General features: G+C 59.0%; 4 protein-coding genes and 1 long non-coding RNA gene across 6 annotated transcripts; 2 read left to right on the top strand and 3 right to left on the bottom strand.

The window, feature by feature from the left end:
* Positions 1 to 285: 285 nt before the first annotated feature.
* DNTTIP1 (deoxynucleotidyltransferase terminal interacting protein 1) lies at positions 286 to 11,137 on the top strand. Its single transcript, XM_048819551.2, has 13 exons — positions 286 to 417; positions 741 to 811; positions 1,996 to 2,092; positions 2,623 to 2,721; positions 5,986 to 6,054; positions 6,570 to 6,626; positions 6,937 to 6,998; positions 8,210 to 8,255; positions 8,765 to 8,823; positions 9,073 to 9,133; positions 9,588 to 9,659; positions 10,207 to 10,262; positions 10,647 to 11,137. Exons 1-13 carry the CDS (start codon positions 340 to 342, stop codon positions 10,783 to 10,785), a joined length of 966 nt encoding a protein of 321 aa, XP_048675508.1. The 5' UTR covers positions 286 to 339; the 3' UTR covers positions 10,786 to 11,137.
* Positions 11,073 to 16,386, top strand: UBE2C (ubiquitin conjugating enzyme E2 C). 2 transcript variants are annotated; one of them, XM_075118609.1, is made up of 6 exons: positions 11,073 to 11,158; positions 12,867 to 12,894; positions 13,062 to 13,148; positions 13,305 to 13,509; positions 15,734 to 15,793; positions 16,170 to 16,386. In XM_075118609.1, the coding sequence occupies exons 1-6, from the start codon at positions 11,151 to 11,153 to the stop codon at positions 16,226 to 16,228; spliced, it is 447 nt and encodes a 148-aa protein (XP_074974710.1). In that variant the 5' UTR covers positions 11,073 to 11,150; the 3' UTR covers positions 16,229 to 16,386. The 2 variants fall into 2 exon arrangements, with proteins under 2 accessions (XP_074974710.1, XP_048675512.2); XM_048819555.2 differs by lacking the exon at positions 11,073 to 11,158 and adding an exon at positions 11,691 to 12,004.
* Positions 14,473 to 16,213, bottom strand: LOC142068783 (uncharacterized). The gene is made up of 2 exons (XR_012664659.1): positions 15,967 to 16,213; positions 14,473 to 14,694 (listed from the first exon to the last, which is right to left on the bottom strand). It is a non-coding gene; the product is annotated as an uncharacterized LOC142068783 (long non-coding RNA).
* Positions 16,378 to 20,017, bottom strand: LOC125622015 (regulator of G-protein signaling 9-binding protein-like). The gene is made up of 2 exons (XM_048819554.2): positions 18,435 to 20,017; positions 16,378 to 17,489 (listed from the first exon to the last, which is right to left on the bottom strand). The coding sequence occupies exons 1-2, from the start codon at positions 18,673 to 18,675 to the stop codon at positions 16,975 to 16,977; spliced, it is 756 nt and encodes a 251-aa protein (XP_048675511.1). The 5' UTR covers positions 18,676 to 20,017; the 3' UTR covers positions 16,378 to 16,974.
* Positions 20,018 to 20,600: 583 nt separating this feature from the next.
* On the bottom strand, positions 20,601 to 24,335 carry TNNC2 (troponin C2, fast skeletal type). Its single transcript, XM_048819879.2, has 6 exons — positions 24,246 to 24,335; positions 22,547 to 22,601; positions 22,053 to 22,196; positions 21,852 to 21,966; positions 21,289 to 21,425; positions 20,601 to 20,928 (listed from the first exon to the last, which is right to left on the bottom strand). Exons 1-6 carry the CDS (start codon positions 24,246 to 24,248, stop codon positions 20,897 to 20,899), a joined length of 486 nt encoding a protein of 161 aa, XP_048675836.1. The 5' UTR covers positions 24,249 to 24,335; the 3' UTR covers positions 20,601 to 20,896.
* Between the last annotated feature and the right edge of the window lie 3,170 nt (positions 24,336 to 27,505).

Below are 27,505 nucleotides of genomic sequence, written 5' to 3'. Positions count from 1 at the left end.
TCGCTATGCCCCTACTTATACATCCCAAAATGCCACTGGCCTTCTTGGCAACAAGGGCACACTGCTGACTCAATGATAGGGGCTCACTGAGCCCCAGACAGATGGGACCGGGGGCGGGGGCCTGGCTCGTGCTGTGCGGCCTCAGGCCCCGCCGGAGAGCGCGGGGGGCAGAGCCCCGGGCACTGACTGGGACCCGGCCCCCAGCCCCACAGCAAGATGGCGGCGCGGTTGCCATGGCAGCCCGTCGCGCTCCCTCCTGGCGAGGCGTCGCGGGTCTGATGACGTCCGCTCGGCCCCGCTCCTTCCGGTGCGGCGGGTCGGGGGCGCTGCGCAGCCGGGATGGGGGCCGCCCGGGATCCCGAGCAGCAGCCGGGGCCGCCGGGGGAAGGGGGCCCGGAGGAGGGGGACGGGCAGCTGGTGAGCACGCTGAGAGCCGGCGGGGCGGGGCGGAGCCGTCCGTGTCCGCCCGCCCCGCTCCCGCTCCCGCTCCCGCTCGGCCGGCGCCGTAAGGCAGAGCCCGGGCGCTCGGGCCGGGGCCGGGGCCGGGGGCCGGGGCCGGGGCCGGGCGGCCCCTGCGCTCGGAGCGGCCTGTAGGGTTTGCCTGACAGCCCAGAGCGCCCCCCCCCCATCTAGGGGGGCCATCTGTGCCCCCTCCCCCCGCCGGGCCCTGAAGTGGGCGGGGTGCGGGCCCCTCTCTGGGCACTTCCCGCTCCAACCCCCCTCTGCTCCTCCCCCTGCAGAGCCCCTGGAACATCATGATCAAGCACCGCCAGGTGCAGCGGCGGGGTCGGCGCTCGCAGATGACAACAAGGTACCAGCTGCCCCCCGGGCTGGGGTCGTCACGGTGGGGTGCTGCCAGGAGGGGCCGCGCTGGGCAGCCAGTGCCCAGCCTTGCTCGTCCCGACACAGGGCTCTCCTGGCAGACTCGAGATGCCTTGGGCTTGCTGACGGGGCTCTGGCGTGTGAAGTCGCTGCATCCCGAGGTGTGCAGGTGCTCAGGGATTTTTCCCCTCTCAGGCAGTTAAAAAGAACCTCCCCTGCCACCCACCAGACCCACTAAACAATAGGATTAAACCCAAACAAATGGGCTTTGATATCAGGAAGAAGCAACGTTGTCTAGAGGACTGAGGAAAGGCAGTGTATGGGAGCTCCCAAATTCTAATCCTGGCTCTGCCATTAACTCCCGATGCGGCGCTGAGCAAGGCATTTTGGTGATCTGGGTCTTGGTTTCTCTGTCTGTAAAATGGGGCTTTTTACCCAGGGAAGTAATGTGCATAAAGTTCTTTGAAGACTGAAATGCTCTACAATTGCTAAGTGATGGTGGTCACTGTGAGATGACCCAGAGTCTAGTGGTAGCACAGGTCACTGGCTCAGCAGCCTGTCCAATCCTGGTGAAATGGAGATTCAAATGAGTATAAGAACGGCCGTTCTGGGTCAAACCAATGCTCCATCCAGCCCGGTACCTGGCTTCCAACAGAGGCCAATGCCAGATACCCCAGAGGGAATGATCCCAGAAATTGTCAAGTGATCCATCCCCTGTCATCCAATCCCAGCTTCTGGCAGTCAGAAGTTTAGGGACATCCAGAGCGTGAAGTTTGGTCCCTGACCATCTTGGCTAATAGCCACTGATGGACCTATCCTCTCAGAACTTATCTGGTTCTTCTTTGAACCCAGTTATACTTTTACATCACTCCTCTCCAGCTGACACTTCAAGCAGTGATGAATTCAGAGGGGTGTTATATCCAGCACTTCTCTTCTGTTGGGAGACCTAGGTTTGGAGTCAGCAGATAATTGTGCTGCTAGATTTGGTGTGGAAATAAGCTTGCAGCCTGTGTTGTTAGAGTTATGTCCTTTGTTAGAAGTCTGTGAACTCTGATGGACATCCATGTGGGTGAGAACATTTGGAACAGCATTGTAGAGTGGGATTCTGGGCCTTGGGGATTTTCTGAGCTGTGTGGGGCAGTAAGGGCGGGTGGAGTAATTTCTCGTGTTCAGCTTTACAGATCCTGCTGTCTCCATGGATTTGCTGCGAGCTGTTCTGCAGCCTAGTATCAATGAGGAGATCCAAATAGTCTTCAATAAATACATGAAGGTAAAAGCTCACTAGGAAAGGGAAATCTCTTGGGTGGACCTCAGCCTTTTCCTGCCTCCAGCCTGTGCTACTAGGCACTGACCCAGTGAAGCCCCAGCCGTGTAGCCCTCTTTACATACACACCACAACCTTGTGAACTGGATAAGAAAGGCAGGTGGGGGCTCCTCAGTCTAACCCTGAAAGGGTCCCACTCAGAGGGCTCCGAGTCCCTTCTGGAGGAGTTGAAATGCACACAGTTAAGATGAAACTTTAAAAACAAGTTCTGGTGGACAACAGCGAGTGACCAGAGAGGATGGACTCTGCTCCCAAGGGGCACGGAACTTCCTGATGGGATTGCATCCCGGGTGCTCAGTGCTGACCCTGATGACCATACAGTATTTGGTTGTAGCATGAGCAGAAGTGGCTCCTGGAGTCACCAGCCCCTGACTTTGTCTGTGCAGATGAGAGCCTTGTCCCCAGGAGGCAGCCTCCTCTGGAAAGAGGTTAGAGCAGCCAGCGTCATTCTAACCATCTCTTGGGCCCCTTTCCAGTTTTTCCAGAAAGCAGCGGTTAACGTGAGAGAGAATGTCGGGGAGGAGGTGGACCCAGAGCAGCTCATCCAGGAAACATGTCGGAGCTGCCTAGAACAGGTAGGGCTGTGCCATTGCCAAACACAGCTGGGGTCACCGCCCTCTGGGAGTAGCCGTGTAAGAAAGAACACAGGGGTGGAAATATCTGCCCCACAATCTCCTGAGGATGCAGAGAATCACAGGCTGGGTGCCCAAAACCTCACAGTACAAAATGTCCTTGCTAACATGCCTTTGTATCTAGGTCAGGGATACTCAGACTGCGGCTCACCACCCACCAGTGGCTCCTTATTGTGTCTCCTGCAGCTCTTTGCAGCACACAATATTAAGAGGTGTGTGACTTAATTATTAACCAATCAGGGTGCTTTTACTGTGTTGTTAAGCAGTTGTAGCTAATAACATAATACATGCATCCGATGAAGTGAGCTGTAGCTCACGAAAGCTTATGCTCAAATAAATTGGTTAGTCTCTAAGGTGCCACAAGTCCTCCTTTTCTTTTTGCAAATACAGACTAACACGGCTGCTACTCTGAAACATAATACATGGTCAGTCATTTTGCTGTGAGAATTATACAGTAAATGAAACAATGAATTCACACTCCTGTGGCTCTTTTCGGTAATGTTGATCGCTTATTTGGCTCCTGAACCACTGGGGTCTGAGTATCCCTGACCTAGGGAGAGCTGGTTGTAGGGATCAGCCAGCAGAGGGCTCTGGTGGAAGGAACTGCATGCTCTTCTCCAGCTCATGCACACTGTGGTGATGTTGGCCTCATAAACATGACATGGATGAGGAGCCGGGGTATGGAGCCAGCTCTGAGCTGCTTCTCCTCTCCCACCCCTTTCTCTAGTTCTCTCCAAGTCTGGTTAATGCAAAGCCAACCAACAAGGAATTTCAGGGGTGATTCTAGGCCCCCAGCAGCAGTGGGATGATCCCATCACCGCTGTAACCCAGTCAGCCTCACACCAGCCATGCCTGGCCAGGAGGTGGGGATCTTCCCTTTCACATCCCGATCTTGACACTGTTCTCCAGGCCTGAGGCACCTGAAGATCAGACTATTGCCGTGTGCTCGGCATGGGGCTGCCCCTTACAGCCAGCTGGAGACTGGCGGTGGTGCAGAACGTGGCACTTACTTACTGAACGGGGCCCTTTTCTGGGAGCACATGACCCCATGCTCCGGGTTCAGCACTGGCTGCCCATTGGTCTCTGCAGCCCTAAATAGCCTGGGACTGGCCTTACCTCAGGGATCCACACCTCTCTCCCTGGGCCAGGCCTCCACCGCCTCTGTTGGAGGGGCACTCAAATTGGATCCCTTTAATTATAGAACGGAGAGGGCGGTTGGCAGGACACTGTCTGTGAGGGCCCCCCGGACTCTGGAACTTGCTCTCCCTGGTCTGAAACACCCAAATGTGGTGACCTTGGAGGCACTGTGCCCAGTCCTCTGTTTGGAGGGGCTGAGGTTCTGCTGCTCAGAATGAGGAAGTGGCGGGGAGGAGCCCACTGTGTAGGTGGCTGACTGACTGAGTTCCTATCTCTGAGATTATTCTAATGCTGCTAGGGTTTGTTTGTGATACTAATTATCTGTTGGGGCATCTACATTCCAGGAGAGGCGTCTCTCCGATCTTAAATTGAAGTAAATAAATTGATCTTAATTAGATTTCACAATTTTCTGCTCATAATAGAAAGGAGCTACAACCTCCCAGTGAATGATCAGCTTTGCCTTTCCTCTGCCAGAGTTTGCACCCTGTAGAGTTGAAGAGCGCTTACTAACATGTTACATCAGAATGGGCACATTGTGCGGGGCAGCAGAAGCCACTCTCTGCACTGAAGCATATCTGAGTCTTCTGACGGGTCTGACGTGAGGGCTCGACTGATACATAGTTATTGTGCCCTCCTTGAAATCATGCCAGAGTGGGCTTACGGGAAACAGATCCTGTGACACTAACTTGGTATCTTTTTGGTGAGGTTACAAGTGTGGTTGATAAAGGCAATAGTGTTGCTGTACCTTGTACACACTAGTGTGGCTGTAAAAGGCATTCGACTACGTACCGTACATTTCGATTAAGAAACTAGAATGATACAAAATTAACATGGCACACATGAAATGGATTTCAAAAGGGGTAAGTGACAGCTCTCTAATGTAAACGGGTACTCATCATCAAGCAGGTGTGCTTTGAGTGGGGTCCCGCAGGGATCAGTTCTTGACCCCACCCTGTTGAACGTTTTTATCAATGACCTGAAAGAAAACCTAAAATCATCCTTGATAAAGTTTGCAGATGACACAAAAATGCAGGGAATGGTAAATAATGAAAAGGACAGGTCACTGATAGAGCGATCTGGATCACTTGGTAAGCTGGGCACAAGCAAACCATAGGCATGTAATGTGGCTCAGTGTAAATGTATAAATCTAGGAATACAGAATGTGGGCCATACTTACAGAGTGAGGGACTCTAGCTTGGGAAGCAGTGACTCTGAAAAAGACTTGGGGGCCATTGTGGATAATGAGCTGAACACACGCTCCCAGTGTCATGCTGTGGCCAAGAGGATAAATGTTATCCTTGGATGTAGAAAGAGGGGGAAATCAAATAAAGCGGTTACATTAACTCTGTATTTGGCACTGGTTCAGCTGCTTCTGTGGCCAGTTCTGATGTCGACAAGTCAGGAGGGATGCTGGACAGGGGGGATCCGAGATGAACTATGGGAATTATTAAGGGATTGGAAAACCTGCCTTCAAGGAGTTCAATTTGTTTAGCTTAAAGAGAAGGTTAAGAGGTCACTTGATCCCAGTGTATAAGTACCCAACTAGGGCACAGAAGTTTGATGGGGGCTCTTCAGTCTAGCAGATGAAAGTCTAACACAGTGCAATGGCTGGAAGTTGAAGCAAGAATATTCAGACTGTAAATAGGGTGCAAATTATTAACAGCCAAGAGTAATTAACCATTGTGACAATGTACAAAGGGTCGTGGTGGATTCGCCATCACTGGACATTTTAAAATCATACTTGTATGTTTTTCTGGAAGATCTGCTCCAGTTCAAACAGAAATTAATTCAGAGAAGTTCTCTGGCCTGTGTTATTGGGGAGGGTGGGGGGGTGTCAAACTAAATGATCAGCCAGGTCCCTTCTGGCCTTTGAGACTCTGTGTTCATGTTATTCCAGTGATCTGAGCCAAATAGGCCGCATGTAAAAGCTGTTATAGGAATCAAACCCATCTGTGAATGCCTCTCGGGGAGAGAACCTGTCCCACATCCAGCCTCCTTCCTGGCCCTCCTGGAGGCCCTGAAGTACAGCAGCTTCCTGGAGGCAGATAACCCTTCCCTCTCTCCCCACAGGCCAAGCTGCTGTTCTCTGATGGCAAGAAGGTGATACCCAGACTGACCCATGAGCAGTCAGTGCCAAAGGTAGAGCTGCTGTCGCAGAGGGCTGAACTTCAGGGACCTGGCCTGGGAGACTGGGGTTGGGCTTCTGATTGCTTTTTCTCTAGCAGTGGCTTGGCAGGAGCTAGGAGAGGCCCCTAGCAGTATTAGATTCTTACGTGCTGGTAGTGATGATCAAGAAATGGAACCAGAACAAGTAAGGGGGTGGAGCAGGGATCTCCTAGCCAGTCTGTCCTTTGTAAAGCCACCTGACTACAGAGGAGAGCTCTTGGATTTCTTGCCTTTCTGTCAGTCCTTCTGATGAGGAAATGGAATTGGGGAGAGTGAAGGCTGGGAGAGGAGGGGCCCAGGCCTGGTCTCTGCCTTGGGCAGGTAGAACCCCGTGTGCCCATCTCTAAGGATCAGGCTGGGGTGGCGCTACCTGTTCGAGTGGCGCACATTTCTGGGTGCAACGGAGAAGAGGGTAGTTGTCTGAGTGGCTAGGGTGCTTCTGTGAGAGAGAAGGGCTGTGTTCATCCCATCGCTAATTTCTTCGCCAGCGTGCCCGGCAGATGGAAGAGGAATCCAGTCGGCGAGGAAGCCCTGTTCCCAAAAAGGTAAGGCCCATGCAAGGACTCCACCCCAATACACTGCCTCATGAGGAAGCTTGGCCCTCATTTCTTGTGCAGGCCTCACTGGCTGCTCCCTCCCTATAGCTGAGAGAGGGTTAGGAGGGGGGAAGCCCCCAGGGCAGCCTGTGGCCCCGACTCTACTCAGGAATGCTGGCTCCTTTTGCCCAGTCTCAGCATTTCTTAATAGCTACTCTTAACAGGTTCCTCATGTGGTTGGGAGACCCGCCTTCCCAGCAGGGAATGCACATGTGTGCTTCTCAGGTGAGTGAGCTAAAGAGGGATTTCTCTCTTGCAGAGGAAGGGGCGACCTCCAGGGCAGAGCCTGCTGAACGATCGTGGAGCCTCAGGTGTGGCCACGTAAGTGTGGAGATAAGAGGCGAGACACAAGGTTGGCTGAGGAAGGGCGTAGGGCAGCCCAGCTCTCTCTCTCCTGGTGTGTCTCATGCAAATGGATCACGCAAGTGGGCGAGATGCTTTCAGCTGAGGTTGACTCGTGCTCTCTCTGAGTCCAGACCCTACAGGGAGGCAGTTCCAAACATGAGAGCCGCAGGGCAGAAGGTTCTTGGCTATGGTGAGATTGTGCATATGGGCAAAAAGAAGGCTCAGGCGAGGGGAGTGAAGATACACGTGGTTGGCTGGAGCCTGGCCAAGCTCAAACAAGTGAAAGAGGAGCCTGTAGATGGGAGCGCTATGGCCCCGCTCCCTGCCAGTGAGAAGGCAGAGGCATAGTGCATGTGCTGGAGACAGGAGGGCGGGGACTCAGAAGCCATAGAGAAGGAAATTGCAGTAACAGAGGTGACGAAGCTCTGCCGAGAAGATGGAGACCTGCGTAGGATTTGGGCCGAGTCAGGGCAACTGCACACAGGGGCAGTGTGTCACGCAGGTGGCAATGACAGATTTGCAGCCATGGGGGATGTAGAGAGAAACTCATGGTCAAGCATGGCATTCAGAGCAGGGCCTCTGGACGGAAATGGAAGGTCTGAGTCAAGAAGGAAGAGGAGTGTCTGGAGCTCAACGTGGGGGCTCCTCCTGGCCAAGAGAAGCATTTGTGTGTGTGAGACCTGCCAGCTTTTCTTCAGCTAAATGAGCCTGGTCAGGGAGGTCATGGGGGAGGGTTACGGAAGGCCCTGAAATATGTGTGGCTGAGTATTGTCAGGGTAAGGTTCAAGGCAGGGATCAGAGGAGCCAGGGGAGATACAAGAGAGTAGAGGGCTGAGAGTCTTGTGGGACTCTGGAAAGGAGAGGGGTTGATGCGGAAGAGGAGCCAGCACCAGAGAAATGGGTGTGTGGGGGAAGAGGGATATTCAGGGGTGCTCTGTCTGTCTGGAGAGGGGGAGGGGATGTATGTCCCGATCAGGAGAGCAGAATCGTTTTAGGCTGTAGGCAGCTTGGATTAGTAAAATCTATGGCTGGCAACACACTGTGGATGACCAGCCCTCCCCACAGGATCTGCTCCTGGCAGGCCCTTTCCTAGTGCTTTTTATCCAGTGTTGATTTAAATTCTTTTGTGGCTTCTTGGCATGAGCCTTCTGGGAATTCAGGACTATTTTGTGTTCTTTGCCCTTCAGGTGGAAGCTCAAATCCTGTGAGCCAGTGCGCCGGGAGGGACCAAAGGTACAGTGTGCAGCTGGCTGTCCTTTCTCTGGGCTTGGCTCAGTAGTGCTCCATGCAGCCTCCCTTCTCCCCATTGCCTCTGGCAGTGATCGTGCTGCCACCTACAGGAACAGAGGCTGATTCTAGGTCAGGCTTTACCCAGCTCTGCCACCTCCCTGCAATGACAAAGGGGGGAGAGCAGTGGGCTGGGTGGAGGCCCTCATCTGCTGCCTCCATACACACAGCCTGTGAGCACTCCCCGGTGCAGCCCAGCAGCTCGGAGGAAGTAGATTCCTCCTGGCTATGGATGAACTGTCCCAGGGCAGCACGTTCTGCTGGGAAGGCCAGAGAAACTCCACTGCCTGTTAGATCAGTCAAGGTATGAGGCGTATTTTCCCCTCCATGGAGCCCACCAGAGCCAGCGGGGCCCCTGCAGGAGTTTGCTACAGAAATCTGAGGCTCAAAGAAAGGGTGTTGGATCTGGATCTGTTGGGTTTCTAATTTCTGCCCCTTTCCCAATCACTCTTTAGTGGGATCCAGCCCGGCTGACTGAGTCCACAACTTTTGTGCTGGGATCTCGAGCAAACAAGTAAGGAATCGCCCTGTGGGGTGCTGGCTGTGTGCCCCAGGGTTCTGGGTAAGGGGAAGAAGGGGGCAGCAGCACTGCCTCTGGGGCTGGAGCCCATGGTGCTCCTCTCACGAGTTAAATCTCTCTGCACTCTGAAGCAGAGTGGGAAGGGCACAGGCTCTGGGGACAGAAGGAAGCCTCCATACATCACACTTCAGCTGCCCCTGTGCACAGGCCTAACCCCCTCCCCCCGCCATGTTCCTGTTTCAGGGCCCTTGGAATGGGAGGAACCAGAGGGCGACTCTACATCAAACACCCCCATCTCTTTAAGGTCAGAAACCTCAGCACAATGCTTCTTTTGGGGTTTGCTCAGAAGTTGCCTGTGATGGGGGTGGGGAATGTCTACTTGTGCTTGTATGTTCTCCCCCCTCACACCCTGCTGACGTTGCTTGTCGGCTCCCGGGGCAGGGACTCGAGTACATTGTGGACGTTACAATTTTTCAATCTATTGTGAAGTATTAAAGTGAATGTAATACACTAGACTTGCTTCCTGGTGGGTGATGAATTTGCCCGGCACAGGAGGCTTTGCTTTGAGGAGTAAGCAGGATGGGGCTGAGTCCTTATTCATAGGAAAATCTCTTACTGGGAGACATGGGGTTACCCCCTGGGTTTCCACAGAGGACTGGGCCTAGACTCTGTGTCCACACCCAGAAGTTGCCCCATGATGGTGGCTATAGATGTTGGTATGTTGATCGTGGTGTTCTCACCTTGCTGCTCTGTTGCAGTATGCGGCTGATCCTCAAGACAAGCACTGGCTGGCAGAACAGCAGCACATGAGGGCCACAGGGGGCAAGATGGTGAGTGTGGCCAGGGCTGGCTCCTGCCACGGCCTGGGATCTTGGTGGGGACAGGGAGAGAATCGTAAAGTAGACTGGCTCAGAATTAAAGTGTGCAAATAAGCTGAACCCAGTGCAGTAAGCAGCCCGGATTCCAGGGCTCTGGGTTTTCTGATGGGCTCATCCATGCTGTAGCCCCTTCAGAGCACTGTCTGGCAGGCCACTCTCTGCTCCTCATCACTTGGGGCTGAGATTTAGCAACTGTTGCTTCAGCCGAGGAAGTCATCAGCTTTGATGCAACTGTTATGATGATGAGGGTTTGGAAGAGTGAGCAAGGTGGAACCATGAGATGCAGAAACCCACTTCCCCTGGACTCTCAGGAGCAATTCTGCTCACACCTGACCTGGTTTCTTTGAGGTATTGGGGCGTGGGTGCTATTTACAGAGCTAGCGCCACTACTTCATGCCAGCAGATCTCATTTCTGAGTAGCCAAGTGGAAAATCTTCTTAGCCTGTGTATGTTCAACCAGAATGGCTCCTAACCATCTCTTGTTTCCCAACTGCTGCAGGCCTACCTTCTCATAGAGGAGGATATTCAGGATCTGGCTGCCAGTGACGATTACAGGTGAGGCAAGGAACCAGGACTTCAGCTGTGCTGAAACCCCTGCCATCTCCCCTTTATGAAACTAGAAATGACAGGGGGAGGGGATGGGGGAGTCACCATGTCCACAGGGAGCAAGAGAGCGAGCAAGGCAGGAAGCAGAGTGGGTCCTGCCTAGTATTATGCTCTACCAGATGACCTTGTGCTCAGCACCCACGACTGGGATGAGACTTCTCAGCACCCAGTGTGTGCCCACCATGCTGCACTCCTGAAAATCAGGCTTCTCATGGGAGCCCCCTTCTCTGGAAAATCTTACCTGAGTAGTGGGTGCTGAGCTTTCCTGAATCTGACCAGACAGTGTCTGTGTCCCTCCTACATGCTCACTCCCGTCTCCCACTTGCTCACCAGGAGCTCTCTTGATTTGAAGCTGGAGGAACTAAAACCTTTTATCCCACCTGCCTGGATGACTGAAAAGATGCAGAAATATATGGAGACACTTCGCCATGAAGGGGACCCACAGCCTCCAGAGGGAACCCATGAAACATAAGAAACCTCACCCTCCCTGCCAAGCGGCATCCAGTCACAGCCTGTCACAACATGGACTCTTGCCCGGTTTTTTTTTAATCTTTCCTTCCTTGGTGTTTCACTGGACATGTTGGGGCTTGTGCTTTCAGTGGCCCAGGTAGCAGAATGCTGCCCACAGGGAAAAGCAGTGCAGCAGCTGTGTTTAAACCTCCTGAGAGCTGTTTGGGCCATTCCCCTGAGTGGGTGGTGGCTGGCAGTAAGCAAAGTCACTGGCTGCTTCCTGCTTCTCCTCAGAGCTGCACTTTTCTGTGTGAACTTCCTCTTTCAGATCCTCTCCGTGTACAAACAGATTTGTAATAAACGCTGCTGCCGGAGCCTGCTGCGCCTATGCGAAGGCACGGGCCGGGCCGCGGTGGGGGAGAGCTGTGGGGGAAGGAGGGAGCGGGAGCTGTGGGTTCCTTATCCAGGGCCCGTGAGCGAAGGAGCTTCTCCGCCTTCTTGGGGCCAGGAGCGGGGGCCGAGGGCGGGCAAGCGGCTCCTCCTGGGGAAGGTTCTTTGGGAGCTGCCCCCGTGGCTGATCTCGTCCCAGGCTGCCCCGGTCCTCCGTGCTTTGGCCGCAGCCGGCCCGCTGCCACCCCCGGCGGCTGGGGCCCGGCGGTGCGGGAGGGATCGGCCCTGCGCCGGGGGCGACACGGGTTCGGGGCCCGCGGCAGGGGCGGGAGTCGGGGCGCCCTGGCTGCGGCGGGGGGGGCGCCCTGGCTGCGGCGGGGGGGGCGCCCTGGCTGCGGCGGGGGGGCGGCCTGCCCCTCTCCCGGCGCCCCGCCCGCCCGCCAGCCCCGGCCGGGAGGGGGGCGGCGCGGCCGCCCCGCGGGTCACTGGCCCTTTAAGGGCCCTGCCCCGCCCCCTCGGCCGCCGCCCTTCGCGTCACGGCCAGTCCCGGGTAACTGACGCTGCATCGGGCCAATCGTGGGGCCCATCGGGCGGGAGGCCGGGTGCCCGGCCGCCCCCGTGCCCGACGAGCCGCGATTGGCTGGATCGAAACCAAACGGGCCGCTGATTGGCGGAGGGGCCGGGGGTTCGTTTCAAACGCCGGCGCGGGAGCGCGCGGCCGCGGGAGCGCGGGCGGGGCGAAGTAGCGCCGCGATGGCCTCGCAGAACGCGGACCCCGCCGCCCGCCCCAGCGCCGCCCGCAAGGGGGCCGAGCCCGGCAGCAGCGCGGCCCGCGGCTCCGTGGGGAAGCGGTGAGCGGGGGCCGGGGCCGGCCGGTTGCGGGGGGGGCCGCCGGGCGCGGGGGGGCCGGTTGGGCGGAGAGCGCGGGGGGGCCGGGCCTGGTCGCGGGGGGGCCGCCGGGCGCGGGGGGGCTGGTTAGGGGGGCGGGCCTGGGCGCTGGGGGGCCGGTTGGGCGGGGGAGCCGGGCCTGGGCGCGGAGGGCACTGGGGGGCGGGGGAGCTGGGCCTGGACACAGGGGGAATGGTTGGGCGGAGGGCACTGGGGGGCGGGGGAGCCGGGCCTGGGCGCTGGGGGGCCGGTTGGGCGGAGGGCACTGAGGGGCCGGTTGGGCGGAGGGCACTGGGGGGCGGGGGAGCCGGGCCTGGACACAGGGGGGCCGGTTGGGCGGAGGGTGCGGGGCGCTGGGGGGCCGGTTGGGCGGAGGGCACTGGGGGGCGGGGGAGCCGGGCCTGGGGGGCGGGGGAGCCGGGCCTGGGCGCTGGGGGGCCGGTTGGGCGCAGGGCACTGGGGGGCGGGGGAGCCGGGCCTGGGCGCTGGGGGGCCGGTTGGGCGGAGGGCACTGGGGGGCGGGGGAGCCGGGCCTGGGCGCGGGGGGGCCGGTTGGGCGCAGGGCACTGGGGGGCGGGGGAGCCGGGCCTGGACACAGGGGGAATGGTTGGGCGGAGGGCACTGGGGGGCGGGGGAGCCGGGCCTGGGCGCGGGGGGGCCGGTTGGGCGCAGGGCACTGGGAGGTGGGGGGGCTGGGCCTGGACACAGGGGGAATGGTTGGGCGGAGGGCACTGGGGGGCGGGGGAGCCGGGCCTGGGCGCAGGGGGGCTGGTTGGGGGGGGCTGCGGGCCACGCCTCACCGCCCATGTCCCTCTGTCCCTGCAGGCTGCAGCAGGAGCTGATGGCGCTGATGGTGAGTAGGCGGCCCGACCGGACCCCGGGCCCAGCAGGGCTCAGCTGGGCCGGGGCTGGCCTGGGCCGGGTCCTGCGGGGCGGACCCCAGCCCGCCGGGGGGGCTACGGCAGGGGGGGCAGTGTCGCTGGGGTGTTCGCTCCTGACCGTTGTCCCGTCTCTGCTCAGATGGCCGGCGACAAAGGGATCTCCGCCTTCCCCGAGTCGGACAATCTCTTCAGATGGATCGGGACCATCGACGGCGCCGCTGGGACGGTGAGCCTGCGGGGGCTGAGGGGGAACAAGTGAGCCTGCCCTATGGCCCCGCCTCTCTGTGCTGTGCAGTGGGGCCCCAGGGGTCTGCCTGGCCTCCCTGAGGCACGGAGGGGCCTGGGTCCGTCCTGCTAACTCTCTCTTTCCTCCCTCCCCCAGGTGTACGAGGACTTGAGGTATAAGCTTTCCCTGGAGTTTCCCGATGGGTATCCCTACAATGCCCCCACTGTCAAGTTCCTCACCCCCTGCTACCACCCCAACGTGGACACGCAGGGCAACATCTGCCTGGACATCCTCAAGGACAAGTGGTCTGCGCTCTACGACGTCCGGACGATCCTGCTGTCCATTCAGAGCCTGCTGGGAGGTGAGGCTGCCTGGGGATTGCCCCATGGTGTCCTGCAGCTCTGAGTTCCTGGGCTTCCCCTTTCCCACTGCAGTCTCCTTTCGCTCTCCTCACTCCCCTTGCTTGCCCAAAGCATGTTCTTGCCTCCAAGTGATTAGCCCACAGGTGGGCTGTGACTACAGCCCATCACGCTGACCAGTATTGCTTCATCATTTCCTTGTGTCCCCGTCCGTTGTCTCATCCAATACTGGGACCGTCAGCTCGGCTCGCTGGGGCAGGGACAGTGCTTTTGTTAGGTTTGTACAAGGCCGGGTGTGATTGGGGCTTTGTCTGTGGCTGGGGCTTCTAGGTGCTACCATGATACAAATAGAATGACAGCTACAGCTGACAGCAAGCAGGCTGGGGTGTGAGCTAGGGGAGGAGGGCACAGGGTGTTGAATGGAGCAGGGCATCACGGGGAGGGGGGGAGCATGTGACCAGATGCTAAACAACCAGTGGGGCCACTGGACAATCGAGGTGCTAAAGGAGCACTCAAGGACGATAAGGCCATTGTGGAGAAACTAAATGAATTCTTTGCATCAATCTTCACGGCTGAGGATGTGAGGGAGATTCCCAAACCTGAGCCGTTCTTTTTAGGTGACGGATCTGAGGAACTGTCCCAGATTTGAGGTATCATTAGTGGAGGTTTGGGAACAAATTGATAAATTAAACAGCAATAAGTCGCCAGGACCAGATGGTATTCCCCCAAGAGTTCTGAAGGAACTCAGTTCTGCAGTTTCACATTTACTAACTAGTCTGTAACCTATCATTTAAATCGGCTTCTGTACCATATGACTGGAGGATAGATAGTGTGACGCCAGTTTTTAAAAAGGGCTCCAGAGGTGATCGTGGCAGTTACAGGCCTGTAAACCTGAGTTCAGTACCTGGCAAACTGGTTGAAACTATAATAAAGAATAATATTGTCAGATACATTGATGAACATAATTTGTTGAGAAAGAGTCAACATGGTTTTAATAAAGGGAAATCATGCCTCACCAATCTACTAGAATTCTTTGAGGGGGTCAACAAGCATGTGGACCAAGGGGATCCAGTGCACGTAGTGTAGTTAGATTTTCAGAAAGCCTTTGACAAGGTCCCTCACCAAAGGCTCTTATGCAAAGTGAGCTGCCACAGGATAAGAGGAAAGGTGCTCTCCTGGATTGGTAACTGGTTGAAAGATAGGAAACAAAGGGTAGGTAAAAATGGTCAGTTTTCAGAATGGAGAGAGGTAAATAGTGGTGTCCCCCAGGGGTCTGTTCTGGGACCAGTCCTATTCAGCATATTCATAAATGATCTTGGAAAAAGGGGTAAACAGAGAGATGGCAAAATTTGCAGATAGTTAAAACCCAGGCAGACTGCGAAGAGCTACAAGAGGATCTCTCAAAACTGGGTGACTGGGCAACAAAATGGCAGGTGAACTTCAATGTTGATAAATGCAAAGTAATGCAAATTGGAAAACATCATCCCAAGTATACCTATAAAATGAAGGGGTCTAAATTAGCTGTTGACACTCAGGAAAGAGGACTTGGAGTCAGTGTGGATAGTTCTCTGAAAACATCCACTCAATGTGCAGCAGCCGTCAAAAAAAATAGATATAAGAGAAAATATCATGTTGCTGCTATATAAATAAATCCATGGGACGCCCACACCAGGAATACTGCGTGCAGACGTGGTCGCCCCGTCTCAAAAAAAAAAAAATATTGGAATTGGAAAAGGTCCAAAAAACGGCAACAAATTATGTGGGTTATGAAATGGCTTCTGTATGAGGAGAGATTAATAAGACTGGGACTTTTCAGCTTGGAAAAGAGACGGCTAAGGGGGGATCTGATTGAGGTCTATAAAATCATGAGTGGTGCAGAGACAGTAGATAAGGAAGTGTTGTTACTCATAACACAAGAACTAGGGGTCACCAAATGAAATTAACAGGCATCAATGGCTATTAGCCAGCATGGGCAGGAATGGTGTCCCTAGCCTCTGTTTGCCAGAAGCTGGGTATGGATCACTTGATGATTCCCTGTTCTGTTCATTCCCTCTGGGGCACTTGGCATTGGCCACTATCAGCAGACAGGATACTGGGCTAGATGGACCCTTGGTCTGACCCAGTAGGGGCATTCTTAAGGAGTGGGGTGGGCGTGTTGCTGTGTAAGAAACAGGCAGCCTCCTCTGTCCTCACACTGACCTCCCAATCCCGTCTCCCAATCCTCAGAGCCGAACATTGAGAGCCCCCTGAACACACACGCGGCCGAACTCTGGAAGAACCAAGCAGGTGAGTGTCTCCTGTTGGGGTCCATTAGGCACTGTGGCTCTGGGCTACTCCTGGCTGAGCTGCCTGCAGGCCCAGCACAGGGTTACAGCTGCCCTCCAGCACCTGGGCAAGGAGGGGAGGACAGCTGCCTTCAGACCTTTTTGGGTAATAATCACCCTCCCCAGGGACTGTACCTGATGGGGGGCCTCGGACTTGGCCACTCGCTCAGCCTGGCTTCATTGCTGTGCTCTGGCCTAGTAGAGGAGGATGTCTTCCTTCCTAGCCTGTCACAGGGTGACTTCCTCTCACCAGCTGCAGGAGCTACAAAAAAGCCCAGGGTGAGCCCCTGTGGTCCCAGAGTCTGCCCCTCTCCAACAGCTCTCCCCTCCCTCCCTAGCCTTCAAGAAATACCTGCAGGAAACATACGCAAAGCAGGCGAAGAGCCAGGAGACCTGACGCTTGCCTGAGCCACAGCTGTTTGTCTGTCCGTCCCTGTCTGCTCTCTGGAACTGTCCTCTGGCTGCTCTGTACAGGACTCTGTATCATAAGCTGTTTTAAATTAATTCTGCAGGTGGAACCCACGGTTACTGTATAAATAAACTCTCGTTTTTTAACTTTGGTTTTGCACAGATCGTAGTACTTGCATTTAGCCGCATGGTGTCTTGGGTCACAGTGACCCCCTCTGGCTTGGCTGCCATGCCGCAGCAGGAACTGAGCCCAGGGCATTTTGAACCAAGAGCTCTCAGCTGCTGATCTCCCACTGCCTGGGGCCTGTCACCCCAGCAGATGGAGATTCCAAGCACAGATCTCTGTGACCTCCATCACTGCCACTGCTGTGGGGGTGGAAATGGTTCCCTAGGGGAGGGGCATTTTGCAAGCTCTACAGGAATGAACACAAGTGGGAGAACAATGGCGTTTATTAATCCCCCCCATGGTCTCCTCTGCGATGGCTCCTCTTAACCACCCGTTCCCTCGGCCTGCAGTGCTCACCCAGCTTGCCAACGCTGTCCTACGTGTTCACTGAGCTGTCTGCCCTGCTGGCAGGGGTGCCCTCAGCCAACTTGTTCCTACCCCAAGCCAGAGCCCTCTTCCTGGTTCTCCCTGTGGGGCTCTGTGTGCTCCAAGGAATTTTTCTCTCTCAGCTGCTATGGCCAAGGGTCCTTGTTCTGGGTTTTCTCCTGCCCCTTGGCATGGGTAGATGGTCATGACAATGTGCAGCAGAGTGCAGGCCAGTCCTGACACTGCCCACAGCACCCTAGGCCACCTGCCACCTCTGCAGCCTGCCTCTCGCTGCATGATCCCTCTGCCTCAAAGGCCAAGCTGCTCTCAGGCCCAGTCTCTTCTGTGGCCTCCACTGTCCAGACAGGGACATTGACTCTGGTCTCCATCTCCAGCAGCATGGCCCCCACATGCTCAATCTGCTCCTCCAGGCTGGGGGCAGCTCCCAGCTGCTCTGTGCTCCTGGTGCCCTTGCGGCTTGGCCTCCTCCAGGGCTTGTGCCCTCCATCTGTGGTCTTCCCTGTGACTCCAGTGCTCAGCAGCTGCACCCCCCACCCCTGCAGGGGGAAGAGTTGGCAGAGATGATGGGCTCTGCAGAGGTCTTGGTGGAAGAGCTCCAGAGCTGACAGGGACAGCACCCACAGCCTCTCCAGCTCCTGCCGCTCCTCTGGGCTGGCCAGCGGCTGCTGCAGCCCAGCTAGGAGCATGTTCCGCAGGCCTGCAGGGAGATGTGCGTTCAGTGTTACCATCCCTGGGAGGGAAGCCAGCAGAGCAAAGCACTGGATGGGCTCGAGTGGAAGGTAATTGAACAGCTGTCCTAGCAAGGAGCCAGCTGTGATGAAATATCCTGGTGACAGAGGGCCAAACTGTGAGCACTGAGTGCGAGCTGTGTGCTTGTCCAGTGGGCTTGCCCAAGACATCTGCACGGCGTGTTCTCACCTAGGGGTGTGGTCCCATGCACATCCTTGCAGGTGCAAACTCTGCCCTCTGTTACTAGAAGGAAACCCCCAGCCACCAACTCTAATGGGGTGGGGGGCAGTGGGAGGAGGTTAAAGAGTAACTCTCTGAGGGGGTAACAAGCAACCTCCCCATGGCTCACAGAGGGGTGAGCTCTGGTCTCAATGCCACAGCTCAAGCCTCTACCACCTGAGCTCAGTAGGTCCATTACATGGCAATGCTAGCTGGCTGTTACTCTCCATGGGGACAAGGCACTGGCGGGGGATGCAAGCATTAGCTCTCAGAACTGCCCATTGCTGCTGCTGTGTGACCGGCCTGGCTCTGGGGCAGAAGATGCAGGACGAGAGGGAGGTGGACATGGGGGGCGGGCTCCCATTTGAATGCAGAGGAAAGCAGGAGCTGGCCACAGGCAGGGTGGTCTATGCTCTTTGCTAGACCAGCCCAAGCTGTCTGAGCGCTGTAGCCCCAGGCCTGGGGAAGAGCAGGTGCCCAGCGCACAGCCCCTGTGCAGCGAGCACCCAGGGGCTGGGCTGGAGGCTGCTCTGTCTTTGTGCTGCCCTTCAGCTGGGATCATTGGCCGTGCCTCCTGGGCTGCTCCATGGGCCGGGGCAGCCATGGGCGGGGCAGCCTGGCATCTCCCCTCCTCTCTTGCCCTGCTCCTGGCAGGCAGTCCCCAGACGGTAATGGGCTGGGCTCAGTTCCTTACCCTTGCTGAGCTCGTGCGCCTCCTTGCTCCGCTCCTGCAGCTCATCCCGCAGCTGGGGCGAGTCCGACGTGCCCCCCAGCTGCAGCGCCAGCTGGTTGTGCCACACAATGACCTTGCTCAGGGAGGTGTGGGTGGCTGCACACGCCCCCCTCCCCTCCGCCACGCTGCGGGAGTCAGGCGCGTGGGACATCTGCCAGGGCAAGGACCTTGCTGCTGGGTGGTCCCTCTCCAGCGCCCGCATGCAGCCCAGCCAGGACCTGCTCCACCAGGGCCTCAGCTGGGCCTCGCTTGCTCCAGCCTCTGCTGGTGGGTGGGGACGCGGCACCAGCCAGTGGGTCGGGCTGCACAGCAGGCTGGTGCCGGGGCCTCCACGCCTGGGTGTAGCTGGTGGGCTGTGCCACAAAGGGCTCCCAGGGGCCTCGTGCAGGCTGGGGGCTGCTGTTGCCTGTGATGCAGGACCCCTCGTCGGCTCCAGCTGTTCTCCGAGAGGCAGGGACCAAGTGGGAAGGTGGCCTGTGCCGAGCACTCCCTGGAGGAGCCGGACTCTCCCCCCGCCAGCAGCGCCTCCCTGCTCCAGTCCTGTCACCGCAATGCAATGCAGTTCCCTGGGGGACAGGCCTGAGCCAGCCCTGCAAACTCTGGCTGTCGGAGCCGCTGCACCCCAGCCCCTCGGCTTCCCGGTCCCGGGAGCAGCGCCCTCGCTCCCCGCTGCTGGAGTCTCCTCTGACTGGCCAGGCTGAGCCTGAGGCAGACTGTCAGGGGCGGGCTCAGGGGTCCCAGGGGAGCTGCAGCAGGTCTAGGCAGGCGAGAGGCGCCACTGGGCATGGCGCTGCCTTGCTCTTTTCTGGGGGTGGGTTTAACCCATGAGGCCTGGGGGGAGGCTGGGCGGGGGGGGAGCCCTGGCCTGTGAGGCTTCCAAAGTTTCATCTTCCTCCTAGATGGGACCCTGTCTCCGGCTGCCGTGGCCTGTGCTTGTGGCTCTGGGCTCCCCGGCTGTGGGATCCCACCTGCTGACAGGTTGGGGGGGGGCTAGCCATGGGCAGCAGGGGGTGACGACAGGCCCTGCCCCCCGGCCCAAGGCCTGCCCTAGTCTGGCTGTCTCCCTCCCCACCCTGAATGATTTAGGGGCTGTTTGAAAGTGATCCTCTAAAGCATGAAGCCCCTCCATGGGGGGCAGTCCCCCGGGGCCATGCATGTGGCCCTGCAACACAGGGGCTGGCCCAGGACCCGTTGGGGTGGGGCCGGCAGCCCGAGCTGTGACCGCTGTGGTGGCTGGAGCAGAAGCGGTTCCTGTAAGGGAGAGCAGAGGGGGCGCTGGCATGGGTCACTGTGCAGCCTCTCTGCCACGCCAGGCTGGTGATGGCTGCCGAGGTTCCTGGCTTGGAGGGGCTCAGTGTGACTCAGCCCCCCCAGAATAAGAGCACCCCCATGTTCCCAGCCCCTGCGCCCTGTGGGCCAGCCGTGCCCTGTGGGCCAGCCCTTCCCTGAGGTAAAGGGATTCCTCAGTGGTGCCCTGGTCCCGGGCCCCTGCCCCCTCCGGCTGTCCCTGCAGCCCCACAAGGGAGGGCCTGGGTGGCCGCTTGGTTCCTGCACCGCAGCCCCTGTGCTGAGATGCAAAGCTGCCAGCGAGTGAGCTCCTCCCCTGCGGAAAATCTGAGCTCACTGCTGGCCTGGTCCCCAGCGGCCATGTGGGAAAGGCAGCCCAGAGTGCAGCCCCCTGGCCGCGCCCAGTCGACCTGAGCCCAGCTGCTCCCTGCATGCACAGGAGGCCCAGCTGCGCCCCGTGCTTGCCTGCATGAGCCCTGCCTGCCTGGCACTAACCCAGGCTGCGAGCACGGGGGGGCAGGCGCTGCTCGTCAGCGGATGGCAGCAGTGTGGGGCACAATGGCCCTGCTTGTTGAGTGGGGCGCCAGGTGCTGCTACGAGCAGTTACCAAGTGCTGTGAGCAGGGCTGCACCGGCCACACGTGGTGATACCCACCCCAGGCACTGGCAGTGGTCCCCCCACCCTGCCCCAACGCCAGTGTCATGCCCCTGGGGGGACCTCACATCCCCCCACCTGCTTCCTGCAGACTCCTCCCGGGGTGCCTGGGCTGGGGTCTCTGGCCAGAGGGTCCCCTGCCCGCTCCACTCCCCATATCAGAACCAGCTAGAATCCAGGCTCCAGCAGGTTCAAACCTTTGACCCTTTTAATGAGGCTTCAGTACTATACACAGCGTTTACAGATGGGGGAAAGGCTCTTTCCAGCCATGTGAGAGGTGAGTCCACAACCCACCAGCCCCAGGGCATGGCCACAAGGGAGCTGGTCTCGGGGAACAGTGGAACTGTACAAAGCGAGCGCTTCGCAGGGCAGGGGAGACCAGGTGCTCTGGCTGGAGGCTGCTCCCAGAGTGGGCTTGGCTTTGCTGTGCGGTGATGGAGCAGGGCTGGAAGCAGGGTCTGGCTCGCAGGAATGTCCATCCTTTACTGCACACCTTCCATCATCTTCAGGAACTCTGCAGGCACAAGCAGCCAGACACCGGGTCAGCGCTGGGGAGTGGGTGCGGGGAGCTCAGGGGCTGGGTTGGGGATGGGGGGTGCAGCATGCCCGTAATGCAGCACAACGCTCACTGGCATCGGGCTATCAGGGTACCCTGGCGCCCACACCCAGCTGTGGCCCTTCTGTACGCGGGGGCATCCCTCAGCTCAGTGGAGAGGCTGGGAAGGTGGAGCACTTGGGGCTTAGGAGAGCTCTGAGCACAGATCTGCTGGGCTCAAGGTGGGCTGGGGAAGGGAGGAGCCCAGCCAAGGGTGGGGGCATGAGAGCTGCCCTGGGCAGCCCCACAAAGCCTTGGTGAGGGAGCCCTAGGCCTCACCATCAAAGTCGATGCGTCCGTCATTGTTTTTGTCCCCATCTTTCATGAGCTCCTCAATCTCCTCCTCAGTCACGCTCTCGCCAGAGGATCGGAAGATCTCGGCCAGCTCCTCGGCATCGATGTACCCGTCCGTGTTCCTGTGGGGCAGGGCATGCGGCTCTGAGCAGGGCTGGCCGGGCAGGCGGCTCTGAGCAGGGGCGGCCGGAGACTCTGGGCCCCCGGCCTGGCCCCTGCTCTAGCAGCCGACCCACTTGGTGCAGCCAGCGCAGGAGCCTGGATGACTGAGGCTCAGGTGGAACTTGGGGCAGAGACGGGCGTCCCCTGGGCTGAAAGGGAGGCAGCAACGCTAGTCAGGGCACAGGGGTCTGTGGCCACGCGTGAGGCAGCCTGGTCAATGGCCACTGGGCCAGGGACCTTCCTGCAGCCTGTGGGGGCAGCGGGACTCAGAAGAGTTCGGCAGTGATGTGACCCCCCCACGCTGAGCTGGTCACTGCAGGTCCCCGCCCCCAGCCGTGCGGGGGGAGACGCGCGTCCTCCGAGCCAGGCCGGCGGAGCTGACTCACCTGTCGAAGACGCGGAAGCACTCTGCCAGCTCCTCCTCCGACTTGCCCTTGGCATCCTCCTTCATCTGACGCACCATCATGACCAGGAACTCTTCGAAGTCGATGGTGCCGCTGCCTGCGGGAAGAAGCCGCCCTGAGGTCAGGAACCGCCAGCCCCTGCCCCCTCCCCAGGGATTGTTCCGAGAGGAAGATGCTGCTCACCATCTTCATCCACCTCCTCAATGATGGCATCCAGCTCCTCCTTGGTGGGACTCTGCCCCAGCATGCGCATGACGGTGCCCAGCTCCTTGGTGCTGATGTCCCCGCCGCCATCCGCGTCAAACATGTCGAAGGCGGCCTTGAACTCTGCAGGACAGGCCCGAGTTAGCAGGGAGCTTGCCCAGATCCCAGCAGCTGAGAATGATCCTCAGCTCTGCCCAGTGCCCATCGCTCTGCTCGGCTCTGGGCCCCTGGCATCCTCCGGGTACCAAGGGGTGGGCAGAGCCATGGAGACAGCCCAGTGCCCTCCCAGGCTTGGGAGTAGGATGTGCTGGTCAGGTCTATCGCCCTCTTCCCTTCCCAGGAGAGGGCAGGTCCTGCAGACAGGTCCCCCTTCTGCATCACCCTGGGCCAGCAGCTCCTGTCCTTTCCCCTCTCTGCGGGGAGCTCTGACAGCCCCTCCTGCCCAGTGCCCAGAGGGGCTCGGTTACACTCACCCGCAATCATTTCCTCGCTGAGGAAGGACCGCGCTTCCGCCTGCTGGTCCGTCGTCTGCAAGGCAAACAGAACAGCTGCTCACCCAGAGCCCCAGCCCAGGCCCTGCTGCCTCTTCTCTCAGCAGGCCGGGGGGAGCTGCCGGGTCTGTCCCCTCTCTGCAGCAGGGTGCAGGCGAGGCGAGCCACACAGACCCAGACCCCAAGGCTGAGCACAACCCCAGCACCTGAGCTCAGAGCCATGCAATTCTGGACTCAGCCGCACATCCCAGAGCCCTGCCACAGAGCACCTGCCACCCAGGCCACTGCCCACCGTGGTCCATGGGCATCCCATGGCCTGGGTACCGGGCGTGTGCCAGGGAAAGGCAGGCGTGAGCGTATTACATGGGATTTACACAGACCTGTCAGCTGTGCACTGTCCTGGGCGGTCCCCAACCAACCCCTGCAGGGCTGCCAAGCATCCTGTGAGCTCTGCGGCTGGCCCCGAGATCCTGCAGGCCGCGGGGAGGGGCCTGTGTGAACAGGCCACTCATGGCCAGTTGCTGCTGCTGGAACCCGGCTCCCTCCCTGCCATGACCTGCCCCCAGGCTCAGCTCCAGGGGCAGCTCCCTCACTCCCCACAATCATCTGTCCCCCCCAACTCCTCTGCCTCTCTGGTCATTGGGATTGGGGGAAGCAGCCTTGCGGCTGGGCATGAGCCTGAGCGCCCGGCTCCCAGCTCTGCTGGCTGCCTGGTCACTAGCCTAGCCCAGGCTGCTCCATCAACACTTGCAGTGGGACCTGCGGGCTGGGGGTTCCCAGCCCTGGACGTGCGCGCCTATTCTTAGCAGAGACTCGGCTCCCTTTTAGGGGACCAGCGGGACGCCAGGCCCACGCACCTGTTGGGAATCGGATTGAGTTACTCCTTGAGGGCCAGGCCCAGGCAGCTGGTGGGAGCTTGCAGGCCTGCAGACGGGTGTCTTATGACCCAGAGCTCAGCTTACTGGCCAGCCTGCTGTGCTCAGCGCTGCTCCTGAATCCCAGCCAGACCTCTGCTTCCTCGGAGTCGAAATGCAGCCTCCTGCCCCCAGTGCAGCACTACCCTACCCCCAAGGGATGGGATGCTAGGACAGGGCTGCCTCAGGACTTCCTCTCCCAGCTGAGTGAGATGAGAGCAGCCCCTGCCCATTCCTCACCCAGCCCTCTGGGCTCCTTAGTAACCGTGCCCTGTTCCACACCCCTGGGTTGGCACCGTTCGGAGGGGAGGGGGCGGGACAGTATGGGACGAAACTCTGCAAATCGCAACATCATCACCTTGTTTTCCCAAATGCCCCAACACCCCCCACCCGCAGGGACCTTGTCCCTGTAGCCCCGATCCGCTTTGATCTCATACAACCAGCCCAGCCGACTTCCCCCTGCTAACGCTCTGATCAGGAGCCGCCCTGTGTGCAGCGCTCTCGCCCGCGTGCATGTTCCCATAGGCAGTGGCTCCTCCTGGAGCATAATCTCTGCCCTGCAGGACCTGACCGTCCCATGGCTCCTGTGCCAACCTCTCCAACGGGCACACGCCTGAGCTGGCCATCTCCCAGCGGGGGAACGCACCTCCACCACGCACGGGTGCCCCCACCGTCCAGCCCGGCTCCAGCTCCCCCACTCCAGACTCTGCCAGCACAAGCCCAGGCCGCGCCATCTGCTGCCAGGCTGTTCCCGCACAGGGTCTTACCATGTTGACTGGTCGCCCTGCAGCGCCCACAGACCAGAGTTACCGCAGCCTGCAACACACAGACCCCAGGAGCTTCCCCTCCGCCCCTGGCCCCCCAATTTGTACTGTCCTCGACCAACATCCTGCCTCCCAGCACCACGCCATTGGGTGTCACCGGGTGCCGCTCTTGCAGCAGCCTATCAGCTGCCTCCCATTAGCCCTCGGCCCCTGATTGGTGCCCAGGCCATTTTACCTAATTTAGCAAAAGCTTTATTGGCCGAGCAGTGGGGATTAAGAGCAGGTCAGGGAGCCGGCGAGGAATTCGACGCCTCCAGGGGGCAGGACACTGGAGACACGGCTCCTCCCGGCTGAGCACCTGCCGTGGGCTGGCCCAGGAGGGAAAGGGTCCCAGCTGGAGCCAGCTGGCTCCCTGGGAAGAGCCAAGGAAGAGCCCACGGCTGCCCGAGAAAAGGGGGCCTGAGGGGGAGAACGACCTTTTGCCTTCAGCGCAGCAAAGAGGGTGACTTCCATATGGGCCTCCAGGCTGGGGCGGGGCTGGGGAGGGCAGGGGAGTGAGCTGGGGGGCAGGGGCAGGGCAGGTAGAATGGGGGAAGGCGGATGGATAGGACAGGTGCCTGCTCCCTGTCCCAGGCCGAGAACATCTCCTGCTTTTGTGCTATAAGCTGAGGAATCCCTGTGAGCTCCAGGCCCCCCAAGTGGTGGAAGCAGCCGTGCCACACGCTCTGACCCTGACCCTGCCCAGCCTTCAACCCCCCATCCTTTCCCAGGTGCCACTGTCCCATGGCTGGCTCATCTCCCAGCCCAGCCGGGCCATGCAGCTTGGCGTATTTATCCCTTTTTCCAGATGATGTGGGGTCTCTGCCAGCCAATGTCTACAGCTATTTGGCGGGGCAGGGTTTATTCCTTGTTTCTAGCCCCCTCACCCCCCCAGTTCTCAGATGTCCCTGCGTCGTCCTGTCTTTCCCCCACTCCAGCGCTCCCTCTACCCCATGGCTCCCTTCCCTGCATTCCTGTAACTGGCCCCTCAGGCGGGGGCCAGAGCCCATCCTGACTGTCCTCCAAACATCTCACCCCAAGGTGCCTCCAGCCGCAGAGCGCAAGGAGCAGCAGGAACCTCCTGGCTCTGCACCCGGGGAGTGGAACGCCCTGCACTGAGAAGCCTGACATGGCAACAGAGGGGATGGGACCAGCTCGGCTGCAAGAGGCCCCGGCATGGTGGCCGAAGGGCCGGGCATGACACCTGTCTAGCACTGGGTATGCTGGAGCACGAGCCGTGCCTGAAGGCGCTGTCACAGCACCATGGATGGACACACCGGGGAGTGCCAGCAAAGTGCCCAGGGCTCTGTCCAAGGAGGGGAGGAGGATGCCATGGGACTACAGGATCCTTGGCTTGCTTCTGGCCTTGCCAAGCCCATCCACTCCACAGCTGAGCCTGGGAGCTGGGCACAGCCCTTGGGAGAAGAGCCAGGCCTGGATTTTCTCATCCACCCAGCAAACAGCATCTTCCCCATCCTTTCTCTGGGAGCGGGCAGCAGCACAGGCCAGAGGGGAGGGCAGGAGCACGTCTCCCCATGACACTCCATATACAGGCTTGCTGTGGGAGTGGAGCAGTCACTAGGGGGCTGGAGGAGAGGCTGGGAGCCCCGGCTAGGTAGCCTTGTCCTGCATGGCGGTTCAGATTCCTGGCGCCCTCTGGAGCTCTCCTGTTGTCACTCTCTTGTTTACATGGGGATCCGGTTTCCCACCCATCTAGGGAAGGGTGCTGTCCTTGGGAACACAGCAATAGCAAAAGAAGTGGAACCCCAGTCCCCTCCAACCCTGGGGGCCCATGGGAATGGCCAGGGCCAGGAATGGCTGCTTGGAGCCCAGACTGCCCCAGCCAGGCCATTCCAGACCCTGGAGTTGATGCCATGTTTACAGCCATGACTGAGAGCAGAGGGGGCACAAAGGGTCCGTGCTGGCCACTGGCGGAGGGGATGATCCAGGGGCACTGCAAGGCTGGGAACTGGCACAGTCAGTGCCCAGGTGTGTGACGCTTTGGGCATCAACAAGTGTGCTACTCTGGAAGCAGGGTCATCAGCGAGAGTCCATCCCCATCCCTCTGTTCCCGCTCCCCATCCCCCCTTTGCATGCATACAGCCCTGGGAAAGGGCACAGAGCTTCCCCCAAATTCCTGTTGTGTCCCTGACGTAAATCAACCTGCGTCTGACATGGGTCCCTGCCGGCTTAGTGGAGCCGGGGCCGTTTGCACCGTCTCATTGCCTAGGGCCCCGCCCTGCTCAGGGCAGAGACCGGCACGGCCTCTGTGGTTCCACTGCCCTCTCAAACCAGCAGTGGGTCTCGGGCTTTAGGGTAGATGCTGCCCCAGGGCTGAGCCTCCTCCAGCCCTGGATGGCAGCTGAAGGGTGGCAGCCCATGGCCCGAGGAGGCAGGAGTGGGGACAGGGCCCGGGGGCACACTGGGCCCAGCTCCGAGGGAGGAGTCCGACTGATGGGAGCAGCTGAGCTGGGCTCCGTCTGATATTAATAGACATTCCTAAGAAAACCTGCCGAGGAGGGAGTGGGTGCATCTCTCTAAATAAGGAAGGGAAGCAGCTGGATCCAGGCTGGGGCTGGGAAGGATGCCCAGGCTGTGGCTGACTTCCCAGTTTGGAGAGACGCAGAGCCCTGGGGAGCCAGCAGCTTCTCACCCATGACAGGGACAGGCCTGCGGGCCCCAGGAATGGGGCTGTGAGCGTGAGTGTGTCTCTGTACTGTGGCCCCAGGACAGTATGTCTGCCAAACCCCTGGCACTTGCCCTCACTCTGCCAGCTGCTCGTGCCAACTACTGAAACACTCATGTCCCTGTGGGGAGCGCATGGGGGAAAGGGGGTCCCCCTCAGGCTCAGGCTGAGCCCCCTGGTGTGTGGTGCTCCCTGAGGGTCTCTTGGATGCACTCGTGCACTGGGCAGTTTTTAGATAAACCCACCCTGGGCGGATACAGACCAGCTGGGCTGGATCTGATTCCCTGCTGATTCCCGGCACTCAGAGATACTTTGATCCAGGTTAGAGATGTGTGTAGAGAGCCCCTGGCGCTGGATCCAGATCCTGGGCATGGGACATAGAATCCTACTAGACCGAGTTAGAATCCGGACTGGGCACTCCACACCCTGGGTTCGATCTGAATTGACTCTGGATTGGCTGGATGCTTGGGGGCGGGGGGGGGAGAAGGCTGTTGCGGTTGGGTGCTCTGCGCACGGGGGTCCGGGGCACCCAGTGGGA

Source organism: Caretta caretta, chromosome 13, assembly GCF_965140235.1.
Source record: "Caretta caretta isolate rCarCar2 chromosome 13, rCarCar1.hap1, whole genome shotgun sequence".
NCBI classification, from domain to species: Eukaryota; Metazoa; Chordata; order Testudines; family Cheloniidae; genus Caretta; species Caretta caretta.
Note: the sequence above shows the minus strand (reverse complement) of the source record. Positions and strands in the feature narration are given on the sequence as shown.